Source organism: Pollachius pollachius, assembly GCF_949987615.1.
Source record: "Pollachius pollachius genome assembly, chromosome: 9".
NCBI lineage: Eukaryota > Metazoa > Chordata > Actinopteri > Gadiformes > Gadidae > Pollachius > Pollachius pollachius.
This window is the reverse complement of record NC_136942.1, coordinates 3,794,214-3,815,186: the sequence shown is the minus strand read 5'-3', so window position 1 is coordinate 3,815,186 and position 20,973 is coordinate 3,794,214. Positions and strand designations below refer to the sequence as shown.

Here is a 20,973-nt window from a genome sequence, read left to right as displayed (position 1 = left end):
TCGGAAATGCACTCACTCAAAGATTGAACGGGTTGTTGTGCGTGCCTAAACATATTATCCTAAAGGAACAGCTACAATACATGGCGAACCAGCAAACAACACAAACACACATACATATACACACACACAGGCGTGCAAACGCACGCAAACAGCACACACACAGCTCCAGAAACTCTTAAGGGTTTGATTCTACAACCTTTATAAAGTGTGCACTCAGAGTAGACATATCCCCAATGCATATCATAAAAACTTCTGTCAGCACCCGTGAAGTTTGCTAACCCCAGGAGTACAAAACGTTCAGAAAAATAAACATCTTCGTACTCAAAGGGACAACTGACATCCAGGGGAAAGCTCATTATTATCATTGCAGTGTCATATTGATATCTTATTCCCTCTGGCAGATGCCTCAGATGGACCTGACGATAGACTAGTGCAGTTTTATGCAACCTAGAAAGTTAGATCCGTTCCCATCAGCCTCCCTCCTGCTCTCTCTCGCTCTCTCGCTCTCTCTCACTCTCTCTCTCTTCATCTATCTCTGTCTCCTGCTGTCTTTCAACATCCCCTGCTGGTTTTCTCTCTCTCTTGCTATTTCTCTCTTGACATCTCTCCCTCTCCCTCTGGCATTCTGACAGGATGGGAGTGGAGGAGAAAGGTGTTGATGGACTGGCATTGGAGATCCTCAATTCTTGGAACAGTCACAAAGGTTTTGACAGCTGTGTCTTCAGCAGGTAATGTAGCAATGTGTAATGTAGCAATAAGCAGAGCAACGAGAGAGAGAGAGAGAGAGAGAGAAGAAGAGGGAGATGCTCAGCTGTGAAGTGCATAACCAATGGAATGGGAACTAAAATGATAAAGTGTACACAGGAGAAATAGCCAAGAGCCAAGCGGACAGCATCAAATTTGTTTTCTTTCCCGGTTAAAGAAGGATTGTGCAAGGAGGATTCCTTAATCAGGCTTGGTTCTCTAACCTGGGTATCGAGCTTTGGTTCTGGGACAAGGATTCTCCTGGGTACTCTAACCTTGGTATGGGGCTTTGGTTCTGGGACTAGGCCCGTCGTGGGTTCTCTAACCTGGGTATCGAGCTTTGGTTCTGGGACAAGGATTCTCCTGGGTACTCTAACCTTGGTATGGGGCTTTGGTTCTGGGACTAGGCCCGTCGTGGGTTCTCTAACCTGGGTATCGAGCTTTGGTTCTGGGACAAGGATTCTCCTGGGTACTCTAACCTTGGTATGGGGCTTTGGTTCTGGGACTAGGCCCGTCGTGGGTTCTCTAACCTGGGTATTGAGCTTTGGTCCTGGGACCAGGCCCGTCGTGGGTTCTCTAACCTGGGTAAGGAACATGGAACCACGGAGCACTTCTCACGGCGTCCAGGTTGATGTCGGTCCGGGCAGCGTAGCCGTACTGGTCCGACTTGGAGGGCAGAACCTCGAAGACGGTCAATAGGTAGCAGACCAACCAGCCACCACACATCCCGAACAAGGCCTGTGACAGGGGGGCAGGGGACAAGAGAGACGTTTTGATAGGCTGCTTTTATCGCTGCAGTGGTAAAGGTAACGTTTGATTTGTCTGTGTTTTCTTGAACCTTAAAGTCACGGGAACCTACTAACCAAACACGGGTCAAGTTTCAAGCACAACACAATGTTCATCTCATAATGTTTCAGAGGGGCGGGACTGTTTTCATTGAGTGATACCCCGTGCTTTTTGCGATTAATGTTTAGGCTAAGTGAGAACGGTGGCGTCTTTTTGATCATTCGATTGTTTTCAAAAAAGTGCTATGTTTGACTAAAAGGAATGACATTTTTAAACAGGGGAAAATCTCAATAAGTCGGATAAAAAGAATACTATCAAACAGTTCAAAGAAACAAACAACAAAACATTAGCAACAACCTACTTTACCAACACACATACTGTAAGTCCAAAAGACGACGCATGTCAAAGGCCAGTTGACCGCAGTGACCTACCGGTGCATATTCAGATATGTATAAAGGTGCCTGACCATGCAAGGCTCTACATGTAGAAACAATGACCTTTAAATGAGTCCTGAACTTGACTTTGGGAGTCCGGGGCACTCCCAAAGGCCCCCCACCCACTGCCTAAGCCTTTCAGTCAGGAATGACTCCACAGAAGGAACGACTTGAAGCCACGAGGCGGAGCTGTGTGTTTTGAAGGAGATCCAGACTAGTGACAGCAGTGTGAGAAGACCACACGCTTAAGGTTCAAAGTTGCTGAGGTGATTCAAGATGCGCAGCAATTTACCTGTTTACTGGGCAGAAAAAGGTTAAATGAACCACATTGATGGTCACTAACCTGCAGCTCCTCAGAGAAAAATGGAATCGATTTTCAAACCAAGAGTTAAAATACGGTTCAAAGTATAAGAAGTATAAGTAAGTACCCTGCTGTGTGTAGGACCAGAAACGCGTTTAGAAGCAATGACACATGTCTAAACACGAGTGCTTCTGCTTCTGTGTTTAGAAGCAAATTATGCTTCTTGCAGCAAAGCTGGAAGAAACATCATCGAGATGAATATAATAATCACCAACCGTAAGAACTCTGTCCGACCTAATGATTGAGGATAAAAAAGCACCAGATTCAGACATAAAATATCAGTTTAAACCAACTCAACTGATTGTATCTTATCGATGTGTCATTTCTTTCTATGACCCTTACGACTGCTCAGATCACTTTCACGGTTGCACAGAAATGTTGCTGTGCTAGAATCAATCTCTTAAAAACAATACATTACAGACGCTTTTATCTCTAGCAACACTAAGTAAGCATTATCAAATAATACCTCAACAAATCCTCAGTGCTCCTTGTGGCATGGTTTCAAACCATCAACCGTTGGAGTACAGGGAGAGTTTCCTTCAAATGAACAAGTGTGTGCTGTGTTTATCCGTGCTAGAAATACTTAAAACTGTCATTAATGACAGTTTTATGTATTTCTAGCCAATAAAAACAATGTAAACGTGGTAATGTGCATCCTGTCTGAGTTGTTGGGTCATCAGCCCCTTTAGAATAAGGGATCTCATTATTTTTTTGCAAGTGATGAAAGAGGGACCCAGGGCAATTTGGCCCCTGGGTATGGCATGTTGGGTCCATGCTGTTATTTTAGCAATATGCGGCTCAGTGGGGATGACTGGACTTTTTTCTAAGTAGAATATAACCCTGTCCTTGAATTAGCCTTAGTCCTTGGGGCCCGTGCAATGTTATTTTAGCAATAAAGCGGCTCAGTGGAGATGACTGGAGTGTGTTTTAAGAAGAAAAAAACCAGTAGATGCTTACTGTGGCTGAGCAAAGAGTGCCGGCTCCCCATTTACATGCAACTGTTACTTAGGGCCAGCAGAAGAGAGGAAAGAACGAGGACAGCAACATTGCTTATGCACAAATTAACCTAAAACATCAATGGAAAAAGTAAAAAAATGGAGAACACAAAGGAAACCCTATGTTTTTTATGATAACATGCCATAATACTATATTTTCTGGATACTATTTATAATATATTTGATTAAATTATTATATATATATATATATATTATTGAAAATGTGTCAATTTCAAGAATAAAATCTGACAATGTGCAGTACTCTCATGTAATGCACATTGTCTGACGTTTAAATTGTTCATTTGTTTAGGTTCCAAGGGGTGGTTTTTTTAATGTTCATTCTCATCCATCAACACTCCGATTCTGATTGTTTGAACAATTTCGATACAGCTCTGTACCTGCACTGTTTGAGGTGAAATACCAAGAGGCCTACTGTCACAACACTTGGAAAAACTGTGTATTGACCTAGTGACAGCCAGTGCTTCTAAGGTATATTTCAAGCAGACTCAAACAAGATTATGTGTTTATAGCCATTGACGATGAATTATAAAGTTCCTCCACTGTACATATACTATACTCTGACACTATGGGGTATACATTTACATTACCAGAAATACATCATAGACATAATACATCAAATACATTATGATGTATTATAGCTTTTACAGTAAGCTTTATCTCTTCATCAGTAGGCCTCTTTCTCAGGTTATACCCAAAGAAAATAGAGAATTATCTACACCTAGAGGCTAAAAACCTGCCAGATTGTTGTGCAAGTCGATATTATAAATTCCTTTATATGCATAGCGTGAAAACCACCGGGTGCATTATCAGTTGGTAGTCATAGCACAGCATTGGAGTACCTGGGTTGAGTGTTGATGTGAATACAGTGAAAGAGAGCAGAAAAAGAGAATTTTTAGCAGAGATAATTTTGGCAGAGTCTCTACCTGATAACATTAAATCCAATGCAAACCATTACAAAAAGGGCAGAACAATGGTGTCATTTCATTCACAGAGAAAGAGTTCCCCAGAATTGCATGTCCCTGTTTTAAAACCATAGGATCCTTTTAATATATCAGTTTTGAAAGGCAAAAGGTTGTTGCTTGCTCATAAATATGTTTTGAGAGCAGGTAATTAGTCTCAGGTCTATCTGATAGGCTGTGATGCTGCGTGGGGCTCTATCTATCGACTTCATACCATAAGCAGGGAAGGACCCAACAATAGGCCTTACAATTTAGAGTGTTTTCCTATTAGTAGCTTATTCTGGCTTTTTTTAAGCTGGTGTACAAAGAAAGTTAACAATACATCTACTGACGCACACCTCATCAGTGTTGTTTCCTGGAGTCACTGGGTGTTTGTGGTCTCACAACAGACACCCTCCTCCAGGCGACCCTGAGGCTGATCAGACCCCGGCCTGTGTCCAAGCGGCATTCTACTGCCCCCACTCCTCTCCCCTCTTCAACCAGAGCCATCTGGAGGCTTTTTTTTCGCTGCCTCCACGTTGTTTCCTATGGTTTACACCTGTTATTCCCAGTGTGCCGTAGGCTTTGCTCAGGGAGTTTGTGGCGAACCCCCGACTGCCCACCTCCACTGGCATACACCTGGTCTTCCACCCGTTCCTCCGACAATCCTCCACCTGCTCCTGGTACTTCTCCCTCTTTCTTTCTTGAGCCTCCTCTATCCTCTCCTCCCATGGAACTGTCAGGCAAGACTAGTTGTTTTGTGGCCTCTGAGACCAAGATGATGTCAGGTCTCAATCTCGTCTGGGTGATGTGTGGTGGAATTTTCAGCTGCCTCTCCAGGTCAACTGACATCACCAAAGGGGGAGCAAACCTGCGTAGATAGCTGCTGACCCTTGGCTCAAATCCTTCCACCACAGTCATGGGGACCTCATAGATAAGCAGGGGCCAGAGGATTCTTGGGAGGATTCCATAATGGTAGACCCAGGCCTTGAATCTTCCAGGGAGCCCAGACTTGTCCACTGTTCTTAACCAGCCCTCCAACTCAGCACTGGTTGCCTTGATGGAACCTCTGTCATTCAGACTGCAGTTGAAGACCTTTCCAAGGCTGTTCACCGGCTTCTCAGTGAAAGACGGGATCTGGTGTTCTCCCAGCCTGAAGCGGAATTTGTCTGTGACCTTCCCATTCTGAAGTACCAAGGACCTGGACTTTGCAGGTTTGAAACTCATGCGAGCCCATGCCATGACGCTCTCCGACCCCTTGAGGATCCACCTGGCTCCTGGTACAGCTGTTGTTGTCACTGTGAGATCGTCCATGAAGGCTCTGATGGGAGGTTCCCTTACTCCAGACTTGCTGAGGGGACCTCCGCATTCTGGTGCCGCTGCCTAGACCAGCATGTTCATTGCTAGTGCGAAGAGGATCACTGAGATTGTACAGCCAGTGATTATGCCCACTTCCAGCTGGTGCCAGTCAGATGTCATCTGGCCAGAGGACACTCTCAAGCTGAACTTGCTGTAGTAGTAGACGTAGAGGAATAGACGTTGGTGAGATCCAGCCATAGCACAGCCAGATCCCTTCCGCCTTCACTCGCCTCCCTGATGAGCTGGGTTACCACGCCTGTGTGTTCTAGGCAACCAGGAACCCCGGGTATTCCTCCCTTCTGCACTGACGTGTCGATGTACTTATTGCTCAACAGGGAGTTGGAGAGTCTCTTGGCTACGATACTGAAAAAGATTTTGCTCACCACACTGGGTAAGGAGATGACACGAAACTGGTCGATGTTCTCAGACTTTTCATCTTTCGGTATGTACACTCCCTCCGCATACCTCAATGACTGGGCGATCTTTCCTCTCCTCCAGATCACCTCCAGCGCCCGCCAAAGCCGGTGTAATAGCTTTGGGCAGTTTTCAACACCTTATAAGGCACTCTGCTTTGGCCTAGTGCCGAGCTTGATCTTGCTCCCCGCACCACTTCCTCGGCTTCACTAAGGCAGGGCTCTTTCAGGTTGAAGTCCGATGTAGGCTCTGGTGGTATTGTCAGTGCATCGCATGGGCCCAGCGTTTGTTCTCTGGTAGGGTCACTGTATGTGGCCTTGAGGTGGTTGTTAATGACATCCTTGGAGCAGGTAAGGCGGCAAGTCCTCTTTGGGCCAAGAAGCTGCTTGGCTAACTTCAAGGGATTGGCCAGGAAAGCTGTTCTCTTCCTGGCTCTCTCTTCCCTCCTCCTCCTGTGGAACTCTGCCCTCCGCAGGGTCAAGAGTTGTTTCCTTAGGATTGCTCTCAGGTCCGCTAGGCCAGCTCTCTCAATTTATCTATCTATATCCTCATCAAACTGCTGCCACTAAAACCTCTTCGAGGATTGAGCCCACTGGATCCTTGGTCGGCCCAAAAGTGCACAACCAGTTGTTATGGTTGGAGCTTGCTGGCTTTGGAGGCTCTGTGGGTTGTTGGGAGGTGCTGCTGTCTCTTTAAGCCACAAGGTTGGTAAGCCACATGCAATCACTGAGCACCATCGTTTTTAAGCCTGAGCTAACAAGTAAAGTAACCTGAGTAAAGGTCCCGGACAGGTGTGACACACAGCAAGGAGCCATGTGAGCAGGTGATACTCACGGAGAACAGTTTGAAGAGGGGATACTGAAAGATCGTCCACTTCTTGTCCTTGTAGGTAATCATGGGAACGTTGACCTTGCTCAGATACTGAGAGAACAGAATAATCAAACCCACCGTTCTGTGTAGAAAACGAAAGTAAAAACATCAGCTGCAGAAGAAAAAAAACATACAAACTGTCGTTGATGCAACGTTATCATTGTCATGTGATCTGTGTGTTATAAATAATTCAATCATTTGTGCAGATGTTTTGTATACGATGTGTCTGGATTTGCTTTGCTCAGCACTGGACCAACTCAACACATCTACAGACAACAGTCATCAATTCCTATCAAAAAGTATTGTAGTAAATACTAGAGAATATTGGATTTAAATGATCATTTGTCCTAGGACGAACAAAAACTAATTATGCATTTTGGCACAATTGTTTTTTTTTTTATAAGGCTGTTGCCGATAAAAGAAATGCACTTCCAATGGAGGCTTGAGATTGACAGCTATGAGTTGCATTAAAATATCAATCAAATTATCAAAAAAAAGACTAACTATGAGCAAAGTAGCACTCATTCAAGCCCACCACATGCAGCAATCAATTGACTTCCAGCCGAGTTTATACCCCAGCCACTCAGCCTATAGGCAAGAGGCCTCAATCCCTACCAGCACCTTAACCACATGTATCAACTAAAAATAATGTTGTCGCCATCGGTGGAGACAGAGAAAAGGTTATGAAAGCACGGAGCTGCATTGAGAGTGATGGCACAGCCCTGGTGAAGTACAGCTAAGAAAGACGAGGGGGGGAGGGGGTTGATCGGATTGTGACAAAACCATCTAATGAGTTTACTCATTACAAAAGCGATGATCAGGGAAGCTAAAGAGGACATTGAAGCTAATGAGCCTACCTGCATTTGGCATCCTAAATACACTCTTTCACTTGGGTTCAAGGTTCTTAAGAATAAGAAACCTGTTTCTACTACCTTTTTGTTTCGAATTATTTAATTCATTTTAATACATGTATCTTTTTTGAACATGTGTTTCAATAGATATTCTGATGCTGCGGATGGATCAGGGACGGGACTCACAAGGCTGCAATGCCCCAGTGGGCACCGCACTTCTTTCCAGCCTCGATGAACAGCGACAGGCCGATGAGGTTGATGGTGGGGGCGATGGCCAGGGGCCCGATGAACCGCAGCACCAGACCCACCAGCCCAGTCAGGCCCAGGACCACCTGCAGCAGGGAAGACACCAGGATGGCCCCCTGGATCTTGGGACGAAAAGGCAGAGGGGAAAAAATACTGAATTTTTAAAAACTTTTTACACCTAATTTTATGCATCAAATATTTTTTGGAATAATAGAAAGTATACATACAAAGGTTTTGCAAATATATATATTCAATTGAGTTTTTTAAATATTTTTGTATTTGGTGTTTTTTTATAGTTTCTTTTTACAGGGTTTTTATGTCTTTGTGGACCGGAAAATTGAAGACAGGCAGGAAGGACATGGTGCTAACTCTGGCACATGTCGGCGATGGGGTAGAGATTCCAAGTGGAGATTCCCAGAGGACTCATTGGTCATATGGACATGCAGGTTGGAATCATCTTTCTGCTACACATTATTATACATGATGTTTGTCTCTCTCGATACTGGGATCTTGAACTCATTGTAAAAAACGAGGGCACACTCACAGTGGGTTTTTTTTAGCAAATTGTTTCCCATCCCCTGACTTCTCTGAACCCGTCTTTTTTTAATAAGGAGATTACTGTAATGGCATTAAATTAGTTGAACCTTTGCTGAACCTGATCTGTAAGTGGAATAGTGTTTGTGTGTGTGTGTGTGTGTGTGTGTGTGTGTGTGTGTGTGTGTGTGTGTGTGTGTGTGTGTGTGTGTGGCAGGGAGGGGTGATGTATCATATTCCTACACCACCTACATAAGCTGCTTGACCAGGAGGATCTACTGTCGCTTAATGGCAGCATTCATATGGAATTAACCTAATAATGTTTGAATGTCAATGTTAGAATGCATTAGAACGCATTACAACGTACATCGATTTGTTGCTTCAAATCTCAGATCTCCGTAGTGAAGTTCATATTATGAACACAACTAAATACCAACCTGCGCTATGTCACTTCTCTACTCTACTGCAGCTATATACTCCATTAAAAACATATCTGGAACTAGAACTAGAAAAAAGTATAAAACGCTCCCATCCACGAGTCCGGTCATTTCTGATGTGACACACACAATTCCCATCTGGAACTAATAAAGTATCATCTTCAGTCCCTTTGGGTCAAAGAGTTAGCTAAATACTTGAAAATCTCCATTATTTCAACAGCTTCTTGACAGGATAAGCCTCTCTGCCGAAACCGGCGTATATCAAGTACATACCTCCCGTAGCCGGGTCATCCACAACTGGTCGGGGTCCTCCGTTGCCAGGGGTGTGGTGGTGTTTCCCGGGTCCATGGTGGGGGTCCCGGCGACCGGGCACTGCCACTTAGGGAGGGCCAAGATGGCCAGCGTGGGGGTGATCAGGCTGAAAGTACCTCCCTGGAGTATGGGTAACCTGGAGGATTGATTTGGTTGTACTCTTGGTGAGCGATTGTAGATTGAATTTTTTTTATTTAGCCAATGCATCCGCAGGCCGTGTTTCGACATGGATAACACAAATGGCCTCCTGATGTCTTCTCTTGTATTCATCCGAGGAGGTAGAAGGCCCTTTATTGGAACTGTATGTCCTGACCCAACTATATTCCTGCACAGCATTGTTTTACTTTAAAAAAGACATCATGGTTTTTGGAACGTTAGAAGCCTTTGAAACATGAAACATTTGCACATGTGCGCGCATGTGGACTCATGGCTCCACCATAGCATCTGGATATACATTGTTAAAGTAAACTACTGTTAAGAGCAGGAAGGTCATGTTTCTCCAACAAGAAGGCTCGGTTAAAAGTTGTAGTCCTCTTTGACGGGTCTACCTTGCTTTGCCAAATTTGCCGCAAACCAAGTTAATAACCCGGAGTCGCCCCACTGTGCTATCTGTAGCTTAGCTTTCCTGCAGTTATAAAACAGGGATGTTTTCCTTGAAGGATTTCAAAACCAAGGAACACCCAAACCCACAGTCCAAGTTCACAAGCATGCGTTTGCGTATGTGTGCGCATGTGTTTGTGTGTGTGTGCGCGTGTGTGAGCGCGTGTGTGAGTGCGTGCGCGCGTGTGTTTGTGCGTGTGTGCGCGTGTGCGTGCGTGCGTGCGTGCGCGCGTGTGTTTGTGTGTTTGTGTGTGCGTGCGTGCCAGGTGTGTGTGCGTGAGCGCGTGTGTGAGTGCGTGCGCGCGTGTGTTTGTGCGTGCCTGTGTGCGTGCGTGCGTGCGTGCGTGCGTGCGGGGGAGGGGAAACACCTCATGAGGTACAGCCCTATACACCGTAGGGCGTCAGATGTGTCACCTGGTGCCGATGGAGGTCTGCAGCAAGGTGCACAGCCCCGATACGAAGAAGATGGTGGAGATGAGGTGGCTCTTGGCGGTGTTGTTGTCTCCTATACAGAGGGGCCCTGCCAGGATTAGGGGCACGGCGATGATCCCCCCGAATGCCAGGATATAGTGCTGGGGGAGCAAGATGAGAGAGAGATGAGGAGAGGTCTGGAAGAACACTTTGGATAGGCACAGACAGCCACACACACGCACCTACACACGTCATACACACACACACACACATAAACACAAACACACACAAACACACACACACACACATAAACACACACACACACACACAAACACACACACACACATAAACACAAACACACACACAGACACAAACACACACACACACACACACACACACACACACACAAACACACACACACACACATAAACACAAACACACACACAGACACAAACACACACACACACACAAACACACACACACACACACACACAAACACGCACACACACACACACAAACACAAACATACACACACATAAACACAAACACACACACACACACACACACACATAAACACAAACACACACACACACACACACACAAACAAAAACACAAACACACACACAAACACACACACACACACACACATAAACACAAACACACACACAAACACACACACACACACACAGACAGACACAAACACACACACACACACACACAGACGCACACACAAACACAAACACACACACACACACACACACACACACACACACACAAGCAGGGATGTACTGGGAGTGAAATTCGGCCCTTTACTTATCCCGAGGGGAGGGCCCAAACCGTTACGGTTAGTTGCCAGAGCCTCTCATGGCTGTCATAGTCATTTTGGCAACTTAATTACTTTGACATTTTCTTGCCCATGGCTGCCGTTGGCCCTCTTGCAGCAACACGCTATTAATGTTTACACGCAAAAAACTAAATTAGTTGTGATTGGCCAGTGTGTGCCCATTCCCATAAACCGCAGGCAGCACATATATCATGGACTCCCCTAATGAATGGCAATGAGACGGAACGTTGCATACGTTCACAGATGCTACTATGTCCTGCTATGCCCAATGGCTTGAACACCACTACACACTCCTCCCCTCAGCAGTTCATTCTTCGGTTGGTGACAAAAGTAATTCTATTGTTACGTTAATACGTTACCTTATACCTTATATAGTACGTTACCTTATACAACAACATGAACAAGTAGTCGTCGTAAATGGAAACGTGCACCTTTCTGAGTAGTAGAGAAATAACTGGGAAATAACCCTATTTGCCAGGACATTGGTCGGCCCAGAGTTTTTTCCCAGACGTTTCCTGCTTTGACTCTACAACTTGCTTTTACTGCGTGCTTTACATTTTTTTTTTAATTGCTTGAACACGTTTTGCAAAATTTGGCTCATTGTGTCAAAGCGCAACACACAAGCAAATAAGACACAATGCTGGGAAATAAACCATCCACATCTATGTCAAATTGAAACTCGGCTATCGAAACCTAACAATTCTTTGTAAAAATGGCACAATGACAAAATGATACACACTTGCATCATATGAATACACTTTCAGATCAGCAGAAACTGGTCTACTTTATATAAAACACTGCAGTCTTTCATGTTCACTGTTTTTATTCAGTTCCACAGAGGGCACGTTTTCACCACAACCAAAAGATCAAATACTAAATACTGTACCACTACTTAGTATTTGCAGTACTGTACATTACAGTGCAGTAAATACAGTTTGAGCAAAAATAAAACAAAAATAAACCCTACTGTACTGTAAACACAGAAAAACATGGCAATTGTGCGCGGGTGGGCTTACGGATCCTGCCGTCTGTTTGGGTCTTGCCATAGGATCTCATCAACATCACAAGCAAAGTTTTCTCCCGCTAAGCATCGGGGGAAATATTGCCTTGTGTGCCGAATCCATCCATGGATTGACCCTAAGTCGATGTCTCCGCAGGCCTGTTCCATTGCCTGCAGAAGAGGCATGCGAGCATGTGGTTTGCGATCATATACGCCGAAATAAAATCTTCTATGGGGTTTAGAAATGGTGTGTAATGGGGCAAGTATAGGACTTCAAATTGATGATGGTTGGTGAACCAGTTGCGGACCAGAGCAGCCCGATGGAAACTAACATTATCCCAGCCAACAACAAACCTGGGCTGCTCTGGTCTGTCCTGTACAGCTGCATCATGAAGTGCATCCAGAAATGTTATTATATGTTCGGTATTGAAGGGACCTATTTTTGTTTGATGGTGCAGTAGCCCTTGAAGGCTTATGGCAGCACACAACGAGATATTTCCCCCGCGCTGCCCCGGGACTTGCACAATTGCCCTTTGGCCAATTATGTTATGACCCCGTCGTCTTGTTTTGCTGAGGTTGAATCCAGCCTCATCAATGTAAATAAATTCATGAGGCTGTGCAGCTCCATCCATCTCCAAGATGCTCTCTAACAAAACAAAATACATGCAATACATATTTTGGATGGCATTACTCAAAACACTCAACTACAGTACTACACATACAGAACCCCCACCCCATCAAACAGGTACCTGGTACTTCTCTGAATGTATCTATGTGGTACTGATACAATGGCACATATTCAGCTGTAACTGGATGACACCAATACTGTATTGTAAATGTTAAGGACTGTAACACTTACCTGTACATATTCACGTCGAGGTCCTTTGACCCTGACACTGTTCCTCTAAAATGGGACCCTGTACAATTGCTTCATGGTAATTTGGTGCTTTACCAAGATGCGTCTCATAGTGGAAATGCTTACTCGCTCTATGTTATTGAATACTTCTCTATCTACAAGTATTTGTTGCTGAAGCTGGTTGAGACGGATTGCATCGTTTTCTCTGACCAGGTCCACAATGGCAAGTTCCTGCTGTTGAGTGAACAGGCGTTGGCGTCCACAAAATGTTACTGTATCGGTTCTTTTTTACAGTACTGTATATACTGTACTTTACTGTATATACCATAGAAAGTACTGAAACATCTCAATGTAGGTAATCACAGTATGTCACAAAACTACCACTTTCATTCAAAAAGGAGCATTGGCCACCCTGCAGTACAGTACATGCGATATGGTACAGTACTGCAAATACTCTAGATACAGTCTGAGTAGAGTAGAAAGTAGAGAGTTGAAGACATTCCTGTTTTCCAGTCGGAATGTCCTAATCATGGATGAAACCGTGAAACGGCTTCGATTAGGGTGGACTCTCTGCCCAGCTTCCCTCATAGTCAGATTATGGTTTATGACATGGTCCACCAAAGTTGCTCTTGTGTCATCGGAAATAATGTTCCGTGCACGGCCTCTTCCACCACGTCCTCCAGACAGAGACGGATGTCTCTGTCCTCCTCTTCCTCCTCTACCTCTGCCTCTTGCTCTTCCTGCATCCACGCTTGCAAAGTTCTCAAAATGGCTGAACTGTGGTCTTTTTTCCTGTAGCTGGCTGATTGGTGTTCAGTTTTGGAAGAAAGTGTTTTCAGGTGTGCATGTAAGTATTTTCAATTAACCAATGTGTTTAGGATTTTGAATAGATGTGTTTTCCCAATGGTACAATGAGATGTCATTTTTGAATTAAGTGTCTTATGTATGAAATAGTGTGTAGTGTGCAGGAGCAAGTGTGTTACAGAAAGGAGCAAGTGTGTTGCACAATTGCAGCTAAAGTGCAAAGCAGCGCTTTTGTTTAAGGAATGGTTACATGTGTTTAAGGTATAGAAACAAAAACTTCAAGTTGTGTTACTTTGGTCTAAGCATGTGTCTATAGTGTTCAAGCATTTGAAAAAAACGGTAACATTCATGAGTGCAGAGGTCGTCAAACCTCAACCCCAATTGCTAATCTGGACAGGAGATAAAAATGTACTTTATGAAGGGACGTTCAGGAAGGGACGTTGGGGGAGCTGGAACTGATGTAGGAGCAGGTGATTCTGACCTTTGGTGGAATGTACAGACCGGATGGGTTCATCATCCGGTATTCCGTGGCGTGTGTGTGTTTGTCGACGTGTGTGCGTGTGTGTGCGAAAGTGTCAGGAGGAATTACAGCTATTTAAATCAAAATAGCATACATTGAAACGCAGAACAGATGCCGACTGCCTCTATTTAGATTTACAAGCCCTTTTTTAGTTCCGTGATGCAGCTGTTCCGTATATCAGACGCGGGCGGCGTGGCGGTAATGTGTGTCAGGGGTGAAGGGTGAGGTGGTTCTAGTTGGGGGGCTACGGATCATAGCCCCCGATCGTGCCTTCCGGCCACCCGCACTCGTTTACTCGCACACACACACACACATTGAGGCTATGTGCTCTAACACATCAACACACGCACACACACACAGACATTCGTCACGCGGAGTTGTTTGAGAGGACGCGACTGAAGAGCAGTCATGAATGACAACCCCTCGGGCTCCCTACAGCAGCCTGTGATGCCACAACCGAGAGCGGTGGACTGCGATGCTCCGGCCTGGCGTCAGGATGCTTTCTTCAGGGTCGTGCCGCCATGCCGCATCCCTAAATATCATTTTGAAGCTTGGGTGAGGCGACCTGCTTGTTGCAGTGAGATACGACTGTAGCAGGGTGACCGGCCGGGGGAGGCCTTCGCACTTGACAAGAGTGAAGGATCAGGTGGAAGGTGGAGGGAGGAGGGAGGATGGAGAAATGCAGAGCAGATGCTGATGGGAGGAGAAGCGGGGGGGGGGGGGGCGGGTTCTGTTTGGGAGTTATGCAGCTTTTTTGATGAAGCTGTAGGCATTCCATGTACCAGGCGTGGGGGAGTGCATTATGTTTGTCAAGCCCTAGCTGCCGTCTGATAAGGAGCCGGTGGGCAACGGCACAGCCGAGACCTTTGCCTTCAGGGCCCTCCGGCTGAAAGGCTTCAGGTCAGGTGACGTAGTATAAAGAGAGACGGAGTGGATAGGGATGAGGTCCGCTGGGTGAACGGGTCCAACACAGACTTTCATCCAGGATACCAGGGTTAATGTCATGCATCATTTTAGACTTAGTTTACTTCTTAAATTAATTAATTCATTGATGATACACGGGTGACGCACGGATTCATGGCTACAGGGCGGGCTGGAGAACTGAGTGGCATTCAGCTACGCAACTTCAGGAAAGAAACTATCAATGCACATAGATTAAAGTCATCACTCATACAGCGTTCACCGTCGAGGATTGCTCTGGCAGCTCTGTGACAAGGAGGAGGAGGAGGTAAAGGAGGAGGAGGAAGAGGAGGAGGAGAAGAATGAGGAGGAGGATGAGAAAGTGGAGGAGAAGGCAGAGTGAAAGAGGGAGGAGAACGAGGAGGAGGAGAGGGGAGACAAGGAGGTGGAGAAGAGGAAGAGCCAGGCTATACTTTATGAATCCCTGCGGGGAAATCCATCAACGCAGTTTCCCCGCCGAATGCCAAAACTGACGGGGCGCTCGTTATAAGCGGCCTTGGCTGCTTATCCAGTGGAGCTGCCAGCGTCGACCTAGTAAGCGTGACGTACCCGTTCCGCTTCTCCTTCAAAGTGCCAAGAGCAGGGTTACAGAAGGACAGGGGCAGGAGAGGGGCCAGGAGAGGGCGAACAGAGGGACAACGGAGGGGCAGGAGTCACCTGGAATCCCAGAAGGATGCAGAGGTACCATGGGGGCCGGTCGTTGAGGGAGTACACCAGTTCCAGACCCTCCCCCACCTCCTCCTGCTCCTCCTGCACCTCCTCCTCCACCTCTGCCCTCGGGGGGTCGCCGGAAACCCCAGTGCTGCCACTCCGTAGCTGGTCCTCTACCTCAGGGCCCTTGAATGGTTAATGAGGGAAGAGAAACAGGCGTATCACCTTCATAAAGAGGAGGACACACAGACACAACAGCACCATAAAGACGGATCCAAAGAATGACCATTGTTCGGGCCTTCTTTGTTTTATTGTTGTTATCTCAACTGTTATTTCTTATCATTGATTGTTTCCTGTGGGGGAATCGAACAGTGTTTCAGATCTCTTTGGTTCCTTTGGTGTACCGAATGATCTTTGAAGGCCCGGACAGAAGGGCTTGGTTTACAGGGCTGACTTGTGTTTGTTTGCTTGTTTCAAAATGACCTCATTGTGTGTGTGTGTGTGTGTGTGTGTGCGTGTGTGTGTGTGTTTGTGTGCACAAGAAAGGGAGAGAGAGTATGCATTGACATGGACTTGACACACTTTGGGACACATGGACAACATTCATTTCAAACTGTAATATCAGTGTCCTGGAGGCAACCCCAGCCATGTGGTTTGAGGTAAGAAAGCGCTTAACCAATGAAGTGAAAATGTTAATGTGAAGCTAAGTGTACCCTCTACCCTTCAATCAAGCAGGCTTGACTTTCTATGTTTTCTTTGGTGAAAGCCATTTGTCGGATATAGCCCACTTCACAAGTTATTAAAATTGTATTTATTGTTTTATACGTTTTTGCATATTCAAGTTGTCCTCGTTGAATCCAACAGGGTTAGCCTGAGATTCTGACCAATCTGCCAGCTGAAGTTTTATTTGCTGTGGTGTTCATAGTGTCTGGGCCTACTCCCATTCAGACAGATTTCCAGCAGACCTGACCCGGGTTAGACCAGGTCAGACAGACAGAGGAACCAGCGCTAGGAGGAGAGCTGTTCAGACAATTTCCTAAACAACATAGATGGCTGCCATGTGTCACACGTTTCTTTGGTCTGATTGGCTGTAGATCTATCTAATTGCAACAGCTTCTCTCCCAGGTGGTCTTCTCTGAGGACTGTTTTCTTTTTTGTGTGACCGATCCATTAAACATGTAGATTGTTGTTTTCTTGATTGACACTGGGCTGCCTCAATCACATTTTCAAACGCCTCCACCTTTGCTCTCAGTGTCTTCATTAAACAACGATCATCATCAGCGCAAAAAAAAGAAATGAGGCTATGATACAAAAATGCACTTATTTTATGTTGTACGTCCTGCCACTTAATGTACGCACTTATTGTATGTCGTACTTAGTTATAGTACTTAGTGGTTTAGCATTTTATCCTAGCTAGCTCTTTTTGTATACAGGGAATGGGTTAACCCCTAGCGATTGTTAGTGCTTTGCACTTGGTTCTATGAACAGCCTTACTGTAGTGATACATTGTTCACCTTTTTCTGACAAATGTACATTTGAGGCCCTTCTTGAGCCTGCAGACTAATTTCCACCTCCTCTTACTTTCCAACGGAAAAGATTGTGGTGCGTTGTGCTGGGCAAAAATCTCAGGGCCAGTTTTCTGTCTAGGTCCAGACCTGCTACTCTGCCGTAGTACAACAATGCTACAACTAAGAAAGTTACTACTCACTACCAAGGCCAGCTCCTCTCCACTCCTCTCGTCTCCTCCCCTCTCCTCTCCTCTCTCTCCTCTCCTCTCCTCTCCTCACCTCACCTCTCCTCTCTCTCCTCTCCTCTCCTCTCCACTCCTCTCGTCTCCTCCCCTCTCCTCTCCTCTCCTCTCTCTCCTCTCCTCTCCTCTCCTCACCTCCCCTCTCCTCTCTCTCCTCTCCTCTCCTCTCCTCTCCTCTCCTCACCTCACCTCTCCTCTCTCTCCTCTCCTCTCCTCTCCTCTCCTCTCCTCACCTCTCCTCTCCTTTCCTCTCCTCCCCTCGTCTCTCCTCTCATCCCCTCTACTCCCCTCTCTCCTCCACTCTCATCCCCTCCCGACTCCTTCCTGTCCTCTCATCACTTCGTCTCTCCTCTCTCCTTCTCCTCTCTCTTCTCCTCTGTGTCCTACCCCCTTCCTTCTGCTGATGTTATTATACTCTAGAGATCTGATATCACAGCGCAACTGACAACTTTACATTTGACAGCCATTTGTAGCACTAGTTATGAATGATATATTGCCCACTAGGTTGGGGGCCATGGGGAGAAACATGCACTACTTAACTGCTTGAAGACACACAGAGGACCATATGGATGTTAAGAAGGCTGCAAAGAGCCCTAGCAAACAACAGTGAGTTATGAGTGACCATTTTCGCTGGACGTCCTCGCTTCACATGGGTAGAGAAAGTGGAGACAGGGCCGCACGTGAGTTATGGACTGCCGGTCGTCGTCTAACAGGAACCAGATGCGTTGTCAGGACAGGAGGGATCACCGTGAGATTTTGCGGAATGGCGAAATTAAACTCACAGAAAAAGCCCTGACCTGCTGGGCCATCACGGGCCACTTGGCGCCAGCCGGAGCCCGTATTATCTTACACCCGGGGAATTCCACCTGAGGCTGATCGCACGGAGCGCCAAGCCTGGTGGATTTCAAGCTGTGGATGATAAGGTGGAGGAAGAAGAGAGTCTTATGCTGCTCAGAGCACGACATTTTTAGGACCAAGCTTGTTCACTCCCTGTTTTCTGTGAACTTTGTTTTCGCTCCGATGCATGTTGAAATGTAGATGCCAGTTGTATACCGCATGTTTATTTAATGCTGTTTTTTATTCCTTCGGACGCCATGTGTTTCCAATGGGAGATCTTTGGTTACATATTGAAAGTGAAAACGGTGCTTTTGTGCTCCGGCCACGTTGGTATTTGACATGTATAGATCATATCAATGGCAGACCCGCTTGAAGAGAGTGCATTCTCTGCTTTCTATTATAATCCATCAGTGTATTATCATACAAGACAAAACATTATTTATGTATGCCTGATATTGTATTAATATCGCATGGGGAATTGCCTGGGGAAACCCTTGTGTGGTTTATTTGTGTTTTGAAAAAAGCACTGCTTGTTAATATGATATTATAATGTGAAACACGTGTCAACATGTCGCATGGCGGCGGTTGGGTGCTAGTACGGTAACGTGCGCATCACTTATTCACAGATCTCTGAGTGAAGCAAGAGAACGTACGAGGGACTACATTAAGATTCAACTGGCATTCATAAATCCTGTTGGGAATCCATCGGAACGCGTGACGTCGGTTTAGCACGTACGCATGTCGCTTGACCTAGCCAATGGCCCTGAAACCCATCCGTCGATATCCCCAAGTGCATGCTGGGAAAGGTTCACATCTGTGTACACAACGCTTATCACGGGCGATGGATGGTTTTGCACCGACAATGTTTATCATTTGGAAGGCGACAGGGGAGTGTGTGTGTGTGTGTGTGTGTGTGTGTGTGTGTGTGTGTGTGTGTGTGAGACATTGAATCGTTTCCACCAAAAATGTTGATTCTCTCAGGGAAGATAGTTCACACCCCGGGGAAAGTTACTAGTACTCTCTTGGTGAAAAATCTGAAGTGGACTGTGAAGACGTGTGGAACGATGTCCATGAGAAGTTCTGCATTAACTGCAGGGCGACCCTTTAAGCTTGGAACACACTGGCCCGACCGTTGGCTATCTGAAACGTTTGGGGAGACTCGGACGAGTTCGGGAACAAATCTGTTCTGTTTGTTCAGCTGTGTTGGAAGCTTTTGGAACCGCGTGGACAGTGTCTTGACGCTTCAACTTGCAAAGTCTAAGAGCGTTGGCGGTCTGAGGGTTTGGAGCCATTGGATACTCTGATTGGTTGTGTGCTGCTAGCAAAGATTTGCGCTGCTAGCACACAACCTGTGTATCAGTGCGGTGTGTGGGCGGGGCAGACTATCGCCACGAGACGAGGGCCACCCGATGTTCAGGAGACCTATTGCATCTCACGCAAGCGCAGGATGGTGTAGATGGCAGTAGTCTTGTCGGTATGTTCCAATGCAACTTTTCTGCCGAACGGGTCAGATGACGGGCAACAGAGTGGTCGGATAAAGGCAGTTGGCCGTTGGTTTGAGTCTGGGCTGTATGTGGGCCCCTTTATGTTGAACAACCGATGAGTGTTTGTCCGCGTCTCATACGATCCAACTCCTCACATTCCTGACCGTGTAAAGTTTGGATGAAAGATGGATTTCTTCGAAAGACTTCATCATCAACATTTATTATTAAGATTAGGTGATTAGCTCATGACATATATATATACTTTCAAGGAACTAAAAATCGCCCATTGGAAACACATGGCTTCAGAAGGAATAAAGACAGTATTCAATAAACATGCGGTATACAACTGGCATCCACATTTCAACATGCATCCGAGTGAAAACAAACATAGAAAACAGGGAGTGAGCAAGTTTAATCTTTAAAAAAGTTTATTCTGTCAATCTTTTTTTGCTCTGAGTAGCACCTGCAGAAGACTATTTTTTTTCCTCCACTTTATAATCCACAGCTCAAAATCCACACGTTTTAACAGTACGCCAAGGGATTCATTAGAAAGGGATATAAGGCCCACAACAACCAGACATACGTATATATCTAAACATATTTTTATATATCTATATAGATAAATGAGACATCAAAAAGAAAGAAAAAATGGGGTTCTCCTCCCATCAAAAGTAATTATAAGGATTGGCTTGACCTTAGATCCCAACCTGACCTTCGGCCCCAACCTCATCTATCATCTCTGACAGGTGGAATTCTTAATTCTGTACCTTCCTCTTGAGCAGATAAGCGGCCATGTAGCTATGTTGACGCTCAAAGAAGAACCTTTCAAGTTCATTGCTGACGTGGTGTCTGTGTGTGTGTGTGTGTGTGTGTGTGTGTGTGTGATGCCTGTCTTATTGTAGATGTTGGATTGTAGAATTGTTAAATTGAATGTCTGACATGTTCTCTCGTTCT

The 20,973-nt window shown here is 45.7% G+C and overlaps 1 protein-coding gene across 1 annotated transcript in view; it reads right to left on the bottom strand.

Moving 5' to 3' along the window:
* The window catches only part of LOC307080378 (solute carrier family 23 member 1), a gene marked incomplete at both ends in the record, with an annotated part of 31,686 nt that overhangs the window by 7,862 nt on the left and 2,851 nt on the right, over positions 1 to 20,973 (bottom strand). Inside the window, 6 exons of the mRNA XM_079743056.1 lie at positions 1,326 to 1,482; positions 6,887 to 7,004; positions 7,960 to 8,141; positions 9,264 to 9,438; positions 10,317 to 10,474; positions 15,955 to 16,134. Of these exons, the coding sequence (XP_079599182.1) occupies positions 1,326 to 1,482; positions 6,887 to 7,004; positions 7,960 to 8,141; positions 9,264 to 9,438; positions 10,317 to 10,474; positions 15,955 to 16,134 (970 nt within the window). The remainder of the gene's footprint in view (positions 1 to 1,325; positions 1,483 to 6,886; positions 7,005 to 7,959; positions 8,142 to 9,263; positions 9,439 to 10,316; positions 10,475 to 15,954; positions 16,135 to 20,973) is intronic.